Here is a 17,178-nt window from a genome sequence, read left to right on the forward strand (position 1 = left end):
ATTGGATAAATAAATATGTCATGATAGGCTTACAAAGCAAAGAACCCTATTGGAAATGTGCTGAGTGCTGTAGGGAGTGTTATAAGTATACAGGTTGGTTTAAATATTTAGAACTGACCTTATATTATCCTTGGCATTAATGCAAATGGTCCCTTTGTTCAAAATACAAACTTGAAAGATTGTTGCATTATTCCATAGAAAAGGGTTAATTGTGACTTTTCATTTGAAAGTTCTTGTAAATCAAATATTTTGTTTATTCAAATAATTTTGCTGACAGGTTAACATCTGCTTTTTTATGTGAATGCTATTTGTTTCCTCCATTACTACAGATAGTCTTTGACTTTTGACAGGTTGCTTAGTGACCATTTAAATTATGATGGTCTCTTCCCAAAAATACTTACAGCCTGGTTCTAAAATTCTGATGATTGTGCACCCCCATAGTCATATGACTGCCTTTTGGATATTCAGCAACTGGCCTGCAATTATAGCCATTCTGTCAATCTATCCTAAACATTTCTTTCAAATGGACATGATTCAATTTGTGGATTGTTGTTTTAGTGTCTTATTTGAAATAGCAAATTATTTCTATGTGTTTAAGGTAACTGGTAAACTCAGGGTTTGGCATAGACTAGTGTGTTTTATTCATGTTGATCATTATGTCAGCTTGCATTTTTAAGAGGAAAGGGACATCTTAATGCTTGACTTCAGAGGAAGCAGTAAATGTGTACTTGCTAGCAGTTTTCCAGTATATCTTTACCTGTGTGGAAATAATGCGGCAAATAGTTGAAGTTGTTTCTTTGCTTATTTCATAGGGCTGTGCAAAACTCATCAGAGAAAAAAGCAACATTCCATCCTTCCACTGGACCATCTAGTTGAGAGTGTTCTTTGACAATTTCCAGACTTAAATCCTCTAGGCCAGAACAGCATGGCCCAGGGGAGATACAGAACGTTCTGTTTCACAGTTGATGAGTTTTGCAAAACCGTGAAACATAAGACCTTTGAAAGCTGAAACATGTAATTCACTAAGAAAGCATGACATTGTTAGTTATTTTTCAGATATGATAGAAAAAAATAATTTTAGCGTAAGTAGGCAATAATGACTGTGTTCCAATATTTCATGTATATTCTATTTCCTTTTGTTAAGGGTGGAGTGTGTGTTAACTGTCTGTAGCATCATAGAATTATTTGGATCATGACCAGAAATTAAACCGGTGTTTGTTAAATTAAAATTGTACTTATTTTTGTATTGTGATAATTTTCTGGTTAGCATTTAATGTGTTGTGATCTTTTCCATTTTTGGCTGATACATCAAAAATTTGCAAGGTAGATTAATACTATCTGTAGGCTTAAGAAAATGAAAAAAAGAGTAGGGATAGCAGAAAAGCACATTTCTGTACCAGTTCTTAAACCTTCACAATTATTTGTGTGATTATTGTCGTAATTATCTTTTGGAATAGTAAACAGTTCAAGGAAAGGATGAATACAGTACTGTAGAAATAGCCTTTAAGCCGGTTAGATTTGGTTGTGGTTTAAAAACGTAAACATGTAATACTTTTAATGGACAATTAATATTAACTAAACTATATATTCTGTCTTCATATCCATTGATAAATGGCAGATGTTGGCAAATTATGCAGGGAGAGGGGATATTTCATATAAGACTGTATATGTACAGTCACTTACGTTTTCAGGATTTAAGAAACTTTCATGAACAATATGGATTATGTGAGCACTTATAACAACTATATTATTTTATTAGAAACAAAATAAAAATCATAGTACAGAAGAAAAACAAGCTTTTGAGTTTTTGATTGTGCTTGTAGAAACACCTTAGGTACATTTAGATATACCATCTCAATTTCATTTCTAAATCGCATCATAAATACTTCATTATTTTTGTAATTTTTCACTAATTACAGATAATGAAATGGCATCCAGAGAATTCTCATATAAATATACTTCATGTCAGACTAAATGATTAAGCAAGTGTCTCTGAAATTGTTTGAATAATAGATTTAGGCTATAATCTTGTGCATACCAAAAAGTGTGATTTTATAACACCTTTTTAAATTGCACTATAAATAATTGGTTATTTTTTATAATTTTTCACTAATTACGGATAATGAAATGGCATCCAGAGAATTCTCATATAAATATACTTCATGCCAGACTAGATGATTAAATAGGTGTTTCTTAAGTTTTTTGAATAATAGATTCAGGTTATAATCCTGTGCATGCCAAAAAGTATGATTTTATAACACATCATGTTTCTGGATAAAGTTCAACTTTAGTGATATTATAGTTGTGATTAACAAATTTTTTAAAAACCTGGAAATTAGTTTCCTGATACCATATTTTCCCTAACATGCTACTGGTTTCTTACACAGTAAAAATTGAAAACTAAAAAAAAGACACATATGGAGAGAAAATGCACAAATGCTTGGAGATGATTTGCAACTATTATATGATTTTTGAAACTAGATTTCAGAGAGATTTATTATTTCTGTACTACAATTATTCACTAAGATAGAAGTAGAGTTAAACAACATATAGCCAGATGAACATTTATTTTCTCCAAATAAAATGAGAATATTAAGTGACAATATTCCCCTTAGCCATGTGTTGTAAGACTGGAAAAGTAAATGAAGCCATATGTTAAGAACCTGAGCATTATAATCCTGTAACAGGAAAAATATTCTCACTGGAACACATAACTTTCTTTTGTGTTTAAATTGTTTGTATGTAATTATTCAATTCAGTTTAATTCAAAATAATCTTTGTTGCTGCAATAATATTAGAAAAAACCTTAACAAGAAGTACACATTTTTAAGCTTCTGTTAGGAAGTCTCTGTTACTATTATCAATTATTGAACATAATTGATTTAAAAATAATTTTCTAAAGTTTCTTACTTCGATAAGTAGCTGTGTTATAGACAACAGCAATTTTTTCAGTCAAAAACATGACCGGTTGTGTGTGTTTTGACATAGTGAACTTTGTAACAAGTAACCATGAATTCTTATTTTTTTCTTGGAGGAAGGGTGGAGCAACAGCATTTCCTTGTGATGGATTTCCTCCGCATGCAAATAGGGAAATTGCTGTTTAAAGAAGATGAAAGCCTTTAAACCTAGAATTGGAAAAAAAACAATTATTATTCCATATACTCTTAAGAACACGTTCTGCTTGCTATGTTTCCTGATAGCCTTTTTCCGGAGTTAGTAAAATAACTTGCTCACTTACAGCTTACATACAAAGGAAATCTCTCTCTGTGTGTGTGTGTGAGAGAGAGAGAGAGAAAGAAGGGGAGAGAGATAGGTGGGTGGGACAGCAAGATATTAAAATGAATAGCTTCTAGTTCAATCTATATTTTAAGAAGGATTCTGATGTTAATTCTTATTAGATATTTTATATAGATAGAAAAACTGTTCAAGAATTTTTTTATGGCAAGGAAGGGACTCTAGTTATTTTATATTGATAGCAATAATTGCTACCAAAAAAACTGGTTATATTACATTGGTAGCAATAATTAAATTACTATATTTTCACCTTTATCACTGGACTTTTATTTTAACATTCATACTCTTGGAATAACATATGTTTCATGTTTATTTGGAGAGTTAGTATGTGTGAAACCTGTCTAAAGTGGTGGCAAGAGCTAAGCTATAATAAATGTTTCAGATATAAACATGGGGATAATAAACAGGATTTGTTTTTCCTAGTCTTGAAACATGGTAGACATATGTAAACATTAATAGGTTGGGGATTAAATCTGAACCTAGAATTTCATAAAAAAGTGACCTTGTATTAAGCTCAGTTTGAAAATGGGAGTAAAATATCGTACTGGAAAATTTGGGCCAGGTAAGAGATTAATATAGTGAATCTGCTACTTAATATTTTAAAAATCCTATACAGCTATTTTAAAACTGTATAAATTGTAGAGATTGTTTATGTCTTATGAAAAAAAAAAAATATATTCTTAGTTGGCATCACAGAAAATGCAATTAAAACATACTGATAAAACAATATGCCTTGATGTTTTTCAGAAGTACATAAAATACCTAAAAGTTTAAGCAATGTTATTTTTAAGTAATATCAACACTCCAATTCTATGGGAAACTTTTTTTAAGTTGAAGATTAATGTAGGTAAATTACATGGAATAAGACATTGAAGATTAATGGATCCAGGTATTATACAATACAAATAGTACCTTTTATGATCTAGAAATGAAATTATTCATCAGAAAACCTTGTTCTGTATTTATTGTTCTCTTCAAAGGATGTTTTCAAAAAGTTGGAAATCTGCTAAAAAAATTGATAGAATCAATGACTATCCAAATCCACAGTATAGCCATATACTGAAATAATACTCTCAGATAGGATCAGTGACTTTGAAAGGCATACAGAAAAGGGAACAAAAATAATTGCTGAAATATTTTAACTTTACCCTAAAATGAAATTTTAAAAGATTTAACATTTTTCAGATTTTAAAATAACAAAGAAATACACATTTTTGCATATGGTAAAAAATATATATACATAATGAATAAATAATAAAGAAAATGTATGAAATGAAATCTCGACAGGTAACTAATGCAATAGACTTCTCATACGATAGGTGAATTTCCTATTTTTATTTTTCATAATGACATAAAACAAACTGTACAATTTATACCATTTTCATAATGATATTCCCCCAGATTTAGTGGATAAATAGAAATAATGTAACTCCTATTTCCCCAATTGCTCCATTAAGTTGAGGTTTCATTCTACAGTCTGATCTGATCTAACGAAGATCCAGCAGGAAAGGATGAATTTTTTCACATGTCTAAATGAACTATAAGAACTTTTAAAGATATGAATTAGATTCATAAAATATATTAGGTTATTTATGATTGATTGCTATATTACCTCCAGAAATTGTGGAATTAAAACAATGTAATGTAAAAATGCTATTGTGATCTATTGGGGTTTTCCATAAGCATCTAGTTACACTGTGGGAACAAAATGCTAGACTAGAAAAATCTTGGGTTTGATTCAGGATCTTGCCTTCTATTCTTATGACAGTAAGAAAACATCAGTGTCCTCTTCCGTCACCATACACTAACTTTACTTATCAATACTGATACATTAAAGATGTAACTGGCATGCTGTCTGAAGACTTGATAATGTTCTCTTTTTTTTGTCCTGGTAATCACAAATCTCTTTCCAGATTTTCCAGATTGCCTGGAGTTAAGATGATTTAAAGGCATTCACACATACAGTAGTCATTAACATAATTTGTTCCATAACTTTGGTCGCAACCCAAACCTAATTTTGGAAATTTGACGCTTACAAAAAAAAAAAAAAAAATGGAAGGGAAAATCAGCCACACAAAAAAATATTGTGAAATTTTGGGTTGGAACCTGATTTGGTCGTGGTCAGAAGTGTTCTTGACCAGAGGTTCTACTGTACAGAAAATGTATCTATATGCTTTCTAACCTTTGACTTCTTCACTACAAAATTTCACCTATTGCATCCATAACTTTTTCAGTCATAGCAGTATTTATTCATATTCAGTGTTGCTAAGCCTTTCTTAAATTGCTCTAATTTTGATATCTCTATTTGTATGGCTGCAAAATAAATTAGACAAAAACAGCAACAGTATTCCTGATAACATGCTCATGCCTTATTTTTTTTTTCTGAGAACTATGTTTGTATAGAGAATTGTGGGATAGTGAATACTGTGTGACCCAGTATTCTGGCAAAGAGAAAACTATCCCATCTAGCAATTATGGTATGATAAATTTATTTATATATATATACTATCTTTCTTCTTGGTTTATTTTATAGCCACTAGCAGCATATTGATATAAAGCTAAGCAAATCACTAATTTTCATGAAAACTCTTATAGGTGGATACAAAGTAATAGCTTCTTCATGATGGGCTCCCTTATAGTCCTAAGACATTATTTGTTTTGATCATTGTTTGTTGTGGCAATAGCCAAAATGATTAACATTACAAGTTATCTTCAACTTAAGACCTTTTGTTCAGTAACCATTCAAAATTGCAGTGGTGCTACATGGAGGGACTTACAATCCATATCCATATCATAGGGTATAGCAAAGGGTATAGCATGGAGTAAAGCGCTGCCATGGTCCTGTAATCGCAGTTCGGATGCTTGACAATGTACCTTTCAATTGATCTCAGGGATGCTTCAACTGCTTCTCTGCATATTTTGCTTATCCTTCCTGCCCCACTGGGTTCCTTGTGCCTAGTTCCTGGACATGCTTTCCACCCTGCTGGATCCTACAGCCTTGGGCTCTTCCCTACTCCGTCATGCCTTGCCCCAGTTAACTCTTCTGAAGACTAAATTTCAAAAATAGCACCCAGCCAATGTCACGTTTTGTAGAAGTTGTCTTGCATCATTCTGGAAGCAGCCACCATTCTTGCAATTTCTTACTGTAGCAAGGTTCAGTTTTCAGCACCTCCAGAATAGTGTGAGGTGGCCTTTGCAGGGTGGTTGTGTGTTGCATTGATTGGGCACTTTTTTGGAAGGCAATCTTTGAAAGAGGTAAGTGGAGCAAGATGTGATGGGGCAGAGAAGAGGCTCAAGGCCTTTGGGGACTTAGCAAGGTGGGAAGCTATGGAAAGGGGTGACTTGAGGGGGAGGGACTGAGAGGTCTGGCACAAGCCATATGTGAGCTAGGGAGAGTGCCAAGCCTGGCTTACTTCAAGTCTCCCAGGGCCTCCCCCATCTCCTTAAGCATCCTGTGCTATGCTTAATGACCTGTACAGTTTCTTAAAGACTGCAGTGGGGTGAGCTGGGTTTATGATCATTGAGTGAGGGGATCACATGAGTTGCCTCACTTAACAACCACAACTTACAACCATAATTCTATGTTCAATTCTGATTGCACATGGAGGAGAATCTGTATAACTTAGGAAAATATATGAACCCAGTCTGTGTTTCACGCATCTTGAACAGTTTGTATATTTGCTAGATGATTAAATAAGGCTTTCTCCAAATTCCCTATTCCCTTCTTGTCTAAAGAAAAGGTACAAAAACCAGACTTTCAGGCTCCTTTTGGCCAGATTGGTCACAGCAAAAGACTTTATCCTTCAATACAAAATATTCAGGACAACAGTCAGAAAGGTCTATTAAAAAAACTTGGAAATTAAATTTTATGCTATTTTGATCATCATATTAAAATTTGCTAGAATCAGATAAAGTTGCACTACAGAAAAATAGTATTTTTATTTTATTGTAATGCGATAGGTAACCTAATGTTCTTCATGCTGTAAATCTTGTATAAGGACTCTAAATGCCATTCTTGCAATTTAGCCTTCAAAGTTTAAACAACCAACTCTATTTAGAAATGGGTTGCATGCCAACAGTTAAAGCACTGCCATATAGGGTATGGCAAAACCAGTGGTTTTGGAATGAGATCATGATAAACTTGTTCAGCTTTACTATCGTAAGTATATATCAAGTTTTCTCTCATTCACTTATATTCAAAAACACACAATTATTTTGTATTTTTGGTTTTCTTTTGCATTTTAGCTTTCTTTCTGTAACAGAAACTTCCACTATAGTTTGCAAAAGAAAGAACAGCCACAGTCTATTAATGATGTTATAGAACTAGTTTACTTAAAAACAGAGGTGATTGCTGGTAAGGATAATGTCTGCTTTGATATGAATATTATGTATGTTGGTGTGCTTTTCAAAATTTTAAGTTCATTCCTCTTCAAGGCCAGCAGATTCAAAATTATTTTACTAGCCCCAGATAAAGTTACTAAATCAATTGATATCTATAACCTTGTGAATATGCTTCCCTCTTGTTCACTAACTCTAGGTTATGGCTAGAGGTTTGGTATCCTAGAAATTCTATGTACCAATTACTTTTTAGACAAACCAATAATATCCTGAATCTTGCTAATGAATCACTATGTTCTACAATAGTTCTGAATTTTCAATGTTATTGGTTATATCATTGATTCCTCAATTTTAAATGCTTCAAAGAGATACATAAATGCGTGTTCAGGCCTTAAGTAGCTTTGATGAGATGTGCCAATACAATATTTGATAAAAATATTTATTGGGTTCATTTTGTATACAAATCAGCAAAGTGTCTTGAATGTATTTTTTTATGAATTGGATTCCTGTAATATTGATTTGGAATATTTGAGCCAAGCAAACAAAACCATGAGTAGAACTCCTTTTCTGCCTTATCTTCATATTCCTTCATATTCCTTTTTTTCATCCAAAATCATGGGTTTTTTGGGCAGCATATATATGTAACTGCCTTTTCTATCAAAAACTTCGTTGCTTGCATCTTTACAATTTATATTGTTTATTTGGTTTCCTAGTATGATTTATGTTGATTGCTTATTTAGTATCCTATGACTATTGCTAAGTGTTGTATCTTATGATTCATGATGAATGTATTTAAGATGACTATGATCATGATTTATCACTTATATTTTTTATGTACACTAAGAGCTTATGCACTGAAGACACACTTGGCCAATAAAGAATTCTACGGTGTTTCTCACAAAATAAGGCCGGGCCTTATTTTTTTTAACCCCTGAAAAAATGGCTAGGCCACCTTTTGGGGGGTGGGGTGACTTAATTTCCTCCCCACCTAGAGCGCCCATACGCACGCACCTCGCCGCGAGGCCGCTTCTATTGGTCAATGAAAGCTCCCTGGAGGCAGAGTCCCCAGCTGCTTCAGGGCGTGGCGTGGCTGCCTGTGTCCCCTCACCTTATAGGCAGTCTCTTTGGGCATGGAAGCTCCCAAATGCAGTCACCAGCCACTTCGATCGACCGGTAGAAGCGGCCTTGGGGCGAGCGCACACGCACACACTCCCCTCGCCGTGAGGCCGCTTCTTCGTGGACGAAAGCTCCCTTGAAGGCAGAGTCCCCAGCCACTTCAGGGCGAGGCGGGGCTGCCCGTGTCCCCTCGCCTTTAGGCAGTCTCTTTCGGGCGATGGAAGCTCCCCAAATGTAGTTACCAGCCACTTCGATTGGCCGGTAGAAGCAGCCTCGGGCGAGGGAGTGTGTGTGTGCGAAGTGGCTGGTGACTGCATTTGGGGAGCATCCATCGCTCGAAAAGACTGCCTAAAGGCGAGGGGACACGGGCAGCCCCGCCTCAGGGAAAAGCATGGTTTAAATAGGCCTAAATTTGGGGGACGGGGCTTAATTTCACCTCATGCCTAGAAATCATGCTGGGCCTTCCTATTGGTGGAGGCCGTATTGTTGGAGAAACACGGTATTCTATAACAAAAGCCAATATTCTATTCTAAAAGCCATTAAAGAAAAAGAGGCTAATTCCATAATAAATGTTTGCAGGATATAATGCTGGCAGTTTTCAATCACTCCTATTTTTTAAAAAAGTTTGTTATGCATTACCAATCATAAATATTATGTATAGCTCTCCAATTCATACCTTTACTCTTTAATTGTAATAGAACTAGTAATCTTTTAATATCTTTGAAATTTTCAATTTGTTTTGTTCTAGGATGTTCAGAAGGAGAGAGAAACTCATAATTACCTCAGCAAGGAAGCAATCAAGGAAAAAGTCCAAATATACAATTCAGATGTTACTGACAAGCTAAAGATGACATTGGTAAGCTTTTTATATATGGCATTTATTATGATTAGATAGCATGTCTGTTTGGGACAGAAGTCTTGCGTCCCTGAAGTCAGCACTAGATGTGATTAACAATGCTGCAAATGTTAGCCAGTAAATTCTATATTGCATAAAATATTTCTTAGCATTCACCTCCTAGATTTGCAACAATTCATATTACTAGACAGGATTATACCAGACAGGCAAAAGAAGATGGGAGGCAATTAAATAATAAGCAAATGCGGACTACCTATTCTCCAGATGAGCTGTTCAGAGCATCCATTGATTGGGATGATGTTTCTGTCGCTTGTCTGATAGGCTGGGCTTTAATTGAGAGGACACTCCTCCTCCTCCATGGGACTCCTCCCTAGCGTCCCCAGTTTTTGCTCAACCTTCGTGGATATAGGCAGCTTAATTTCCTTTCCCTTGGCCGGAATAGCAAAGGCTTCAAAAAGAGACAACAAATAGGTTTGCTTTTAAACTCTAAACAAATCCTTTAAGGCTCTTAGTTCAATGAGTCAAGCAGCTCCCTACGGCATATAACTCGAGCCGAGAGAGCTCACCATAGCTTTGGATAATGATCTCCTCGCCCCTAGGGTGATTGGAGGCGATAACGCCTCAGCCGCATGGCTAACAACTCACATTTCTTAGCCCGTACCATTACAAGCCGAGCTGCTGTGATTGCTGGCTCCTGCGCCCGACGGGAGTGGCTCCATTTTAAAAGGGTCCGAGGCTTCTCTCTCTCCCTTGGGAACACCGTCTGGGGTGGGGGCATCAGCGCCCATCTGCCCCACCGTGCCTTTTTATTCAGGGGGAACTCTGCAGTATCAACTCCCCACAAGGCGCAGAATTGCTACTGAGCCGATTTTAGTCATTATGCGCCTAAAGAGATAACGGCCGGCACCATTGCAGACTCACTACCTTGTGTGGTAGTGATCTTCATTTTATTTCTGGAAGTGTGAGAGGCTTTTCTGCCCCCAAGCAGGGGTCTCCTTCCTAGAACCCGGGGGAAATCACCCTAATGCATATATGTGTGTGTGCTCCAATCCCCCTCTGCAACCACCCCTGGATCTGTCTGTGTAATCCAGACACAGTGCAGCTGCATAAGCTCAGGTAGTCCATCTAGATCAGTACAAGTGACACGAAGGGCCTCTGTGGCCACATTGCTCCAACAGCAGCCGGATTCCGTCAAGATGATGACTTACTGGAAAACATCCCCGCAAAGATGAGACTGTGGATGGAATTAGCGATATGACAAGGTATCGCTGCGGGGGTGCAGCATACCGCTCTGGACAACAACAGAGTGCTCCTTCCAATTGGACTTCCCTCTCAGTCCGGTTACTAAGCAGGGCAGAGCATCTTTACCCTCAGGTATGTCCCCTGGAGAGTTTCTTGCACAGGGCTACAAATTTACGGCCTCCTGCAGTGCATTGATATCACATGTGGGACCTCAACAAGGTCCTTACGGCACTAAAGAAAACTCCTTTTGAGCCCCTGTAGACCATGAGTCTCCATTTCTAATGTACAAGGTGGTTCTCTTGGTTGCCATTACATCAGCCAGTCGCATCTTGGATCTAGTAGCCTTGTCAATTAGACAAGAGCTATGTATTATTCATACAGAGTGGTCCTTAGTCCAGATCCATCTTTCATCCATAGATAAATTTGGGTTTCCACAGACCATAGGAACTGATACTCCCGTGTGTTTGTCTGAGACCGACATAAAATCTGGTACAACAATGGCACAGTCTAGATGTAAGGCAAGCTCTCTGCATATATTTCAACCACACAACGTGTGTTAGGAAACAGAGGTTCTCTGCGTTTCTTTTCAACCACCCACCATTGGGTGCAAGACCTCTTCCTCAATGATCAGTAGGTGGGTGAGAGCACAATTCCGAAGACCTACGAGACACAGTCTCTTCCTGTACCCAGGGGCATCACTGCTCATTCAACCTGGAGTGCTGCGATGTTGACGACATGGGCCACAAGCACCAATAGAGGAAATTTACAAGGTGACAACATGGGCCTCACCATTGCCTTTTATTTAGAAACTATTCAAATGGTGTCTTTGCTTCTATGTTGGCTGCCTTTGACAGGAGAGTGTTACAAAGGGTCCATAGGGACCAAGAAAAAGGGGAATCCGAACCAGACGGAAGCCCTCCTGTACGACACGTCAAGCTTTGGTATGTTCCAATCAATGGATGCTCTGAACAGGTTATCTGGAGAAGGGGCGTTGCCCTTTCTCTGAGCTGTGAAGAGCATCCATCCCCACCCTTATTCGTCTTGTGGGATGCTATTCCGGCCAAGTATTAGAAAGGGTGAAGGAGAAGAAATATTTCATCACTTCGACTTCGCCAAAACTGGGGGCGCTAGGGAGGAGTCCCGTGGAGGAGGAGGAGCGTCCTCTCAATTAAAGCCCAGCGACAGAAGCATCATCCCAATCAATGGATTTTTCTTTTCTTTTTAAATAGCATTTCTCCTTTATTGTAACATTGCCATAGACAGCTACACAATACAGATAGTCCTTGATGTACAACCATTCATTTAGCAACTATTTGAAGTTACAACAGTGCTGAAAAAATGACTAATGATCGGTCCTCACACTTACAACTGTCCCAGCATGCCCACAGTCATGTGATAAAAATTGGGCCACTTGGTAACTGGCATGTATTTATAACATGTATCACAGCATTCTGGGCTCATGTGATCACCATTTGTGACCTCTGCATCTGGTTCCCAACAAGTAACATCAATGGATTCACTTAATGACTGTGTGATTCACTTAACAACAGCAGCGATTTTACTTAACATCCATGGGAAAAAAGCTCATAAAATATTGGTGTGACCCACTTAACAACCTTCTTGCTTATCAGTGGAAAGTGTGGTTGTAATTGTGATCGTAATAGGGATAGGGATTTTTCCAATCCTCTTTTACTGGTTCTTACTTAACTCATGAGCAATCCTAATGCAAAATCCTCACTCCCACTCCACCCCAGAGGAATCCTAATGCAAAATCCTCACTCCCACTCCATCCCAGAGGAATCCTAATGCAAAATCCTCACTCCCACTCCGCCCCAGAGCAATTATGCAAAATCCTCACCCCATCTCAGAGCAACCACAATTCCCTCACTAACCTTTCCTGCTGCCTGAAGGGCAACAAAAGAAGACCACGAGTCTACCAGTTTAAAAAAAGTACAATCAGACCTTCCAACTTAGCGGGGGGCGGGGGGGGGAGATCTTACGAAATTAGGTCTGATTAAACTTTTTTTAAACTGGTAGTCACATGGTCTTCTTTTGTTTCCCTGCGTGCTGGAGAACAGAGCTGGAAAACAGGTTAATGAGGGAATTGTGATTGTTGTAGGATTTTGCAGGAGGCTGTCCAGGCCAAAAACAGGACATTTGGGGGAGGGGGGGTATGCACACCTCCGCGTGCCCTATTTTTGCTAGCAGAGACACCACACGCTGGTCCTTTGCTATTTCCAGGCTGGCCCTGCAGGTCAGATCTAAGCACCCTGCGGGCCGGATTTGGCCTGTGGGCCTTGGTCTAATTGGCAAAACTCAAAGTCAGAGTTTCATTCTTTTACACATCAAGCACTAAGTTCAGAAGTGGTCTCCATGCGGAAACAAAAGTACTTATGTTCTTTTCTTTAATCAAAGTGGTCAATTTTGCCATTTCAGCCAATTCCATCGAATTCTGTAACCATTCATTGCTAGTAGGAATCGAAGTGTCCTTCCATTTTTGTGCATACAATAGTCTTGCTGTAGTCAACATATATAATAACAAAGTTCCAAATATTTTATCCAGTTCTTTTTCCATTAAGCCCAAAAGGAAATTTTCTGGTTTCATTTTTATCTCCATTTTCAAAATTTTCTGTATTAAAATATGAATCATACTTCCATTTTTTTTTTTTGCTTTACCACATTCCACCATAGATGGTAAAAAGTCCCCACTTTTATACTTCCAACTTTCATTTGACATACCTTTATACATCTTAGATAACTTATCTGGTGTTAAATACCAATGATATATCATCTTATAGAAATTTTATTTTAGATTATAATTTAATGTAAATTTTAAACCCTTCGCCCACATATTTTCCCATTGTTCAAGCATCACATTATATCCAAAGTTCCTTGCCCACAGAATCATACAATGTTTTACATGTTATCAGCCGGATCTCCAGCATGGGTTTTCCCTTTGATGCTTACTTGCTATTGCCTGCCATAGTAACAGGGGAGGGGGCCTGGCACTGGAGTTTGTGAAGTGAGCTTGTGTGAAGAAGACCCATGTGAATAAAAAGAGAAGTTTGCTCTCATGAATTACTGTGCTGCTGAATGGAGTTGTTTACATCCAGTCAAAGCCAACTGTCCTGGATCTCCAGATGGACGAAAACACCTGAAGATGTGCCCTACATGACACTATGTGGGATGTGGATTGGAGATTTCAGCCTGGGTCCCTGGGGGGAAGGATTAACTTTCAATTTATAACTTTCGGCCTTTTTGCTCAGATCTTGCTTTTCTTTTGCTGCTATCATTTCAAACTCAGTAAAAGTACCTCTTCTCTACTTCAGTGGAGTTGGGTTTTTTTTTCCCCTTGGGTTTTGAACGGAGGCAGGCCTGACACATGTTCATTTTCCAAATTCAATTTCAATAACATTTTATAGATCTTAGCAATATATGTTCAGCATTGCCACATAATGAAATTTCCAATTCATTTTTAACAAAATCAAATCCATTTTGATTCTAAATTTTAAATTTAAATTTTGCTCTAGATTGTTGATACCCAGTTTAAATTTTGCTCTCCGTTGTTGATAGGTAAACCAATGGCAGACATAACATTCTGATTCAAGTTACTCTACTTTTCTCAAAGACTTTCTGTGAGGCTGCTGTTACTGTGGCTGCCAGATCTTATCAGTAACAAAGAGTAACTTGAACTCATGCTAAGGCAAAAGTGACCCAAGTGCCTCATTTGTCTTTGCATCCCAAGACCTAGCTAGTATTCTTGGTCTTGCTCATGGCATTTTTTTGGTGCAAGAACCTACTCCAAAACCAGAGATTACCATTAATATTTGTTTTATTTCTTTGTTAGATTCCCCCCCACATCAAAGCCTTGTGAACTAGGTTGGTTTGAGAGTTATTGACCTAGAGTCACCCAGCTGGCTTTCATGCAGGAGTATTAGAACTCTCAGTCCCCTGTTTGTGTTAACCAGACTTAACCAGACTTATTCTCCTGAGAGCCGTTCGGATCATCCAGAGAGTGGGAGGTGCTTCAGTCTACGTCGTTGATGGCTGAGCTCAATCACTGAGGAACGCTCCGCCCTCCATCACGTGGCTCTCTTGCTCCCAGTTTGCGCTCAGCCGTCGTCAAGTTAGGCTGTGCATTTCTCACTCCTTGGCCGATCCAAGACTGCTCTCAGGTTTGAATCTATTTATAGAAAAAAACAAGTTATTTTCCTTAGCCTCCTGGCGCAGGACTGGGGATTTAAGGGGAGCGCGTTTCTTTCGCCCCCAGGGGTTGTAGAGCAGGCGACTTTCGCGCTCGCGCTAATTCCCCCAATTTGATCTCTTGCCTGCCATTTCTCTCGCTGCGCTTGCAGCAGCTTTACTGATCGCACTGATAAGTGCTGCTGGTATTCCCCACCACAACGCCGCTCGCCCTAAGAAGGGCGAAAACTTACTGCTTGGCTTCCTCGGCCTCTTTTAAGGCCGGAGAAGTAAAAACTTCATTGCCCTGAGCAGCCCGGGACTTTAGAAACGTGGGCGATCGCCTCTAGGGCGCCCCCACGTGGCGGGCGCCATCTTTAAAATAAAATAAAATAAAGTGATTGAGGCCTCATAGCGCTGCAAGTAACCGCCCTAGCACAGGCCTCTCAGCCTGTAGGGCCTTTGCTAATTGGTACAATTTAGTAATTGTTGGCTTCCTGCAGCACGCTCAGGGCAAGTGATTGCAGCCTATCCCTCCCGGTTGTTGCCTGGGAGCTCCAGCTGCCAGAGGCCTCTTCCAGCCTCAGGCGTTTAATTCAGATAATTGGCAATCTTTCATTAATAGAGTAATAATAATAATATTAATAATTACAATAATAATAATTATAATAATAATAATCATATATTACTAATAATAATATTAGAACAAGAATATTAACAATAGTTCTAATTCTAATAGACATTGGAATATCTGCCTGTATGCAGGTCTAGATATTTCCTCATATATAGGTTTATATTTATACTCACATATAGATAGACCTGAGTGAGTTTATTCCTGTAATTTTTTTCTTATTGATATTGTACCTTAGCATTCCAAGTCTCATTGGATTGTTATCCTGCTTGTGCAGATAAGTATTAAGAATTATTTCAACATCTATATTACAGAATTTATACATCTAAATTCCAAAAGGGGTGTGGGCCAGCTGAAAGGACACCCGACCTTTGTTGTAGGTCGAACCCTTGGCGAGCCAACCGCCTTTAACTGTATTACTGTCCTTTCTTGTACAATGGCAGATGACATTCCCACCAAAGGCCCTTCTTTGAAGGCCAAATCCAAATCCTACCACCTGCGCAAACAGGCTAAGGAAACTCCTAAGGAAACACCTAAAGAGACCTCTAAGGCTTCTCAGAGAGACGCCCTACGACGTCACAGGGCTCTCGAGAGGGAATTTGACAGGCGGTCCAGAGAGACACAACCGTACTTCCAGCACCCTCCGCTCCTTCTACCTCCAGACACCCCCTCCTCCAGATTGTTTTTCCGTCTCCAGGCGCAGCCCATCCCAGGGACACCAGGCTCCCGGCCCATCAACCAGACAACCTCCTGAAGCTACTTTCACGCCCACGGCCGCTGGTCTTCGCCAGGAGGAGGCCCCCTCATCCGAGATCCCTGCGCACATACAGGCATTGATGGAACGGGCCATTCGCCAGGGGATAGCAGAGGGCCTTCAACAGATGTCCAGGTCTACTCCCCCTCACTGGCGCCCGAACACGACCCACCATCAATGAGGTCCTCGCCTAGATCGGACCCTACTCGTGGTCAGGTACCTTCTCAAGGGGCAGTCCTCTCCCAGAAAGGGACCCGGAGGAGGATATAGAGTATCTAGACCAATTTGGGGGAAGAGGAAATGGAATGGGGGTCTATGCAACAAGAGGAGCCCCTATCGGAGGTAGATCCTATGGAGGGGACATGTCCGAGGATGAGGGTCTCACCCCGGACCAACCCACTGTTGCGGGCCTGTTCAAGCCCCACATGTTTAAATCCCTTTTATTCAAAGCCAGGAACATCTCTGGCCTGTCGGTGCAAACCTCCTCAGCTCTCCCCTCCCGGCAGAAGGTCAGGAGGACGCCATCTTTAGTCAACCCGTGGTGGAGGCGGAGGTAATCCCGGCCCACCCCTATTTCATGACCTGGTCTCAAATCAACTGAATTCTACTAGGGCCCCTCCCGCCCCATCCAGCCTGGACAGGAGGTTCTTTAACCTCGAGTCGAGTTTCTGTGACTTACTCAACACCCCCGAGGTGGATGAGCCCATTGTTGGGTTGGCCTCCTCGTCCTCCCCCAGTGACCCCCTAGAGGCTCTGAAACCCGAG

General features: G+C 39.2%; 1 protein-coding gene across 1 annotated transcript in view; it reads left to right on the forward strand.

Annotated features, from left to right (window-relative positions):
- Window positions 1-17,178, forward strand: part of RASSF3 (Ras association domain family member 3) — a 34,347-nt gene that overhangs the window by 4,639 nt on the left and 12,530 nt on the right. The window contains exon 2 of the mRNA XM_026667785.2: window positions 9,497-9,604. Coding sequence (XP_026523570.1) covers window positions 9,497-9,604 — 108 coding nt within the window. The remainder of the gene's footprint in view (window positions 1-9,496; window positions 9,605-17,178) is intronic.

The sequence above is a fragment of the Notechis scutatus genome, chromosome 6 (genome assembly GCF_049901735.1).
Source record: "Notechis scutatus isolate UNSWTSFEM ecotype Mainland chromosome 6, rNotScu1.2, whole genome shotgun sequence".
In the NCBI taxonomy this organism is placed as follows: Eukaryota; Metazoa; Chordata; class Lepidosauria; order Squamata; family Elapidae; genus Notechis; species Notechis scutatus.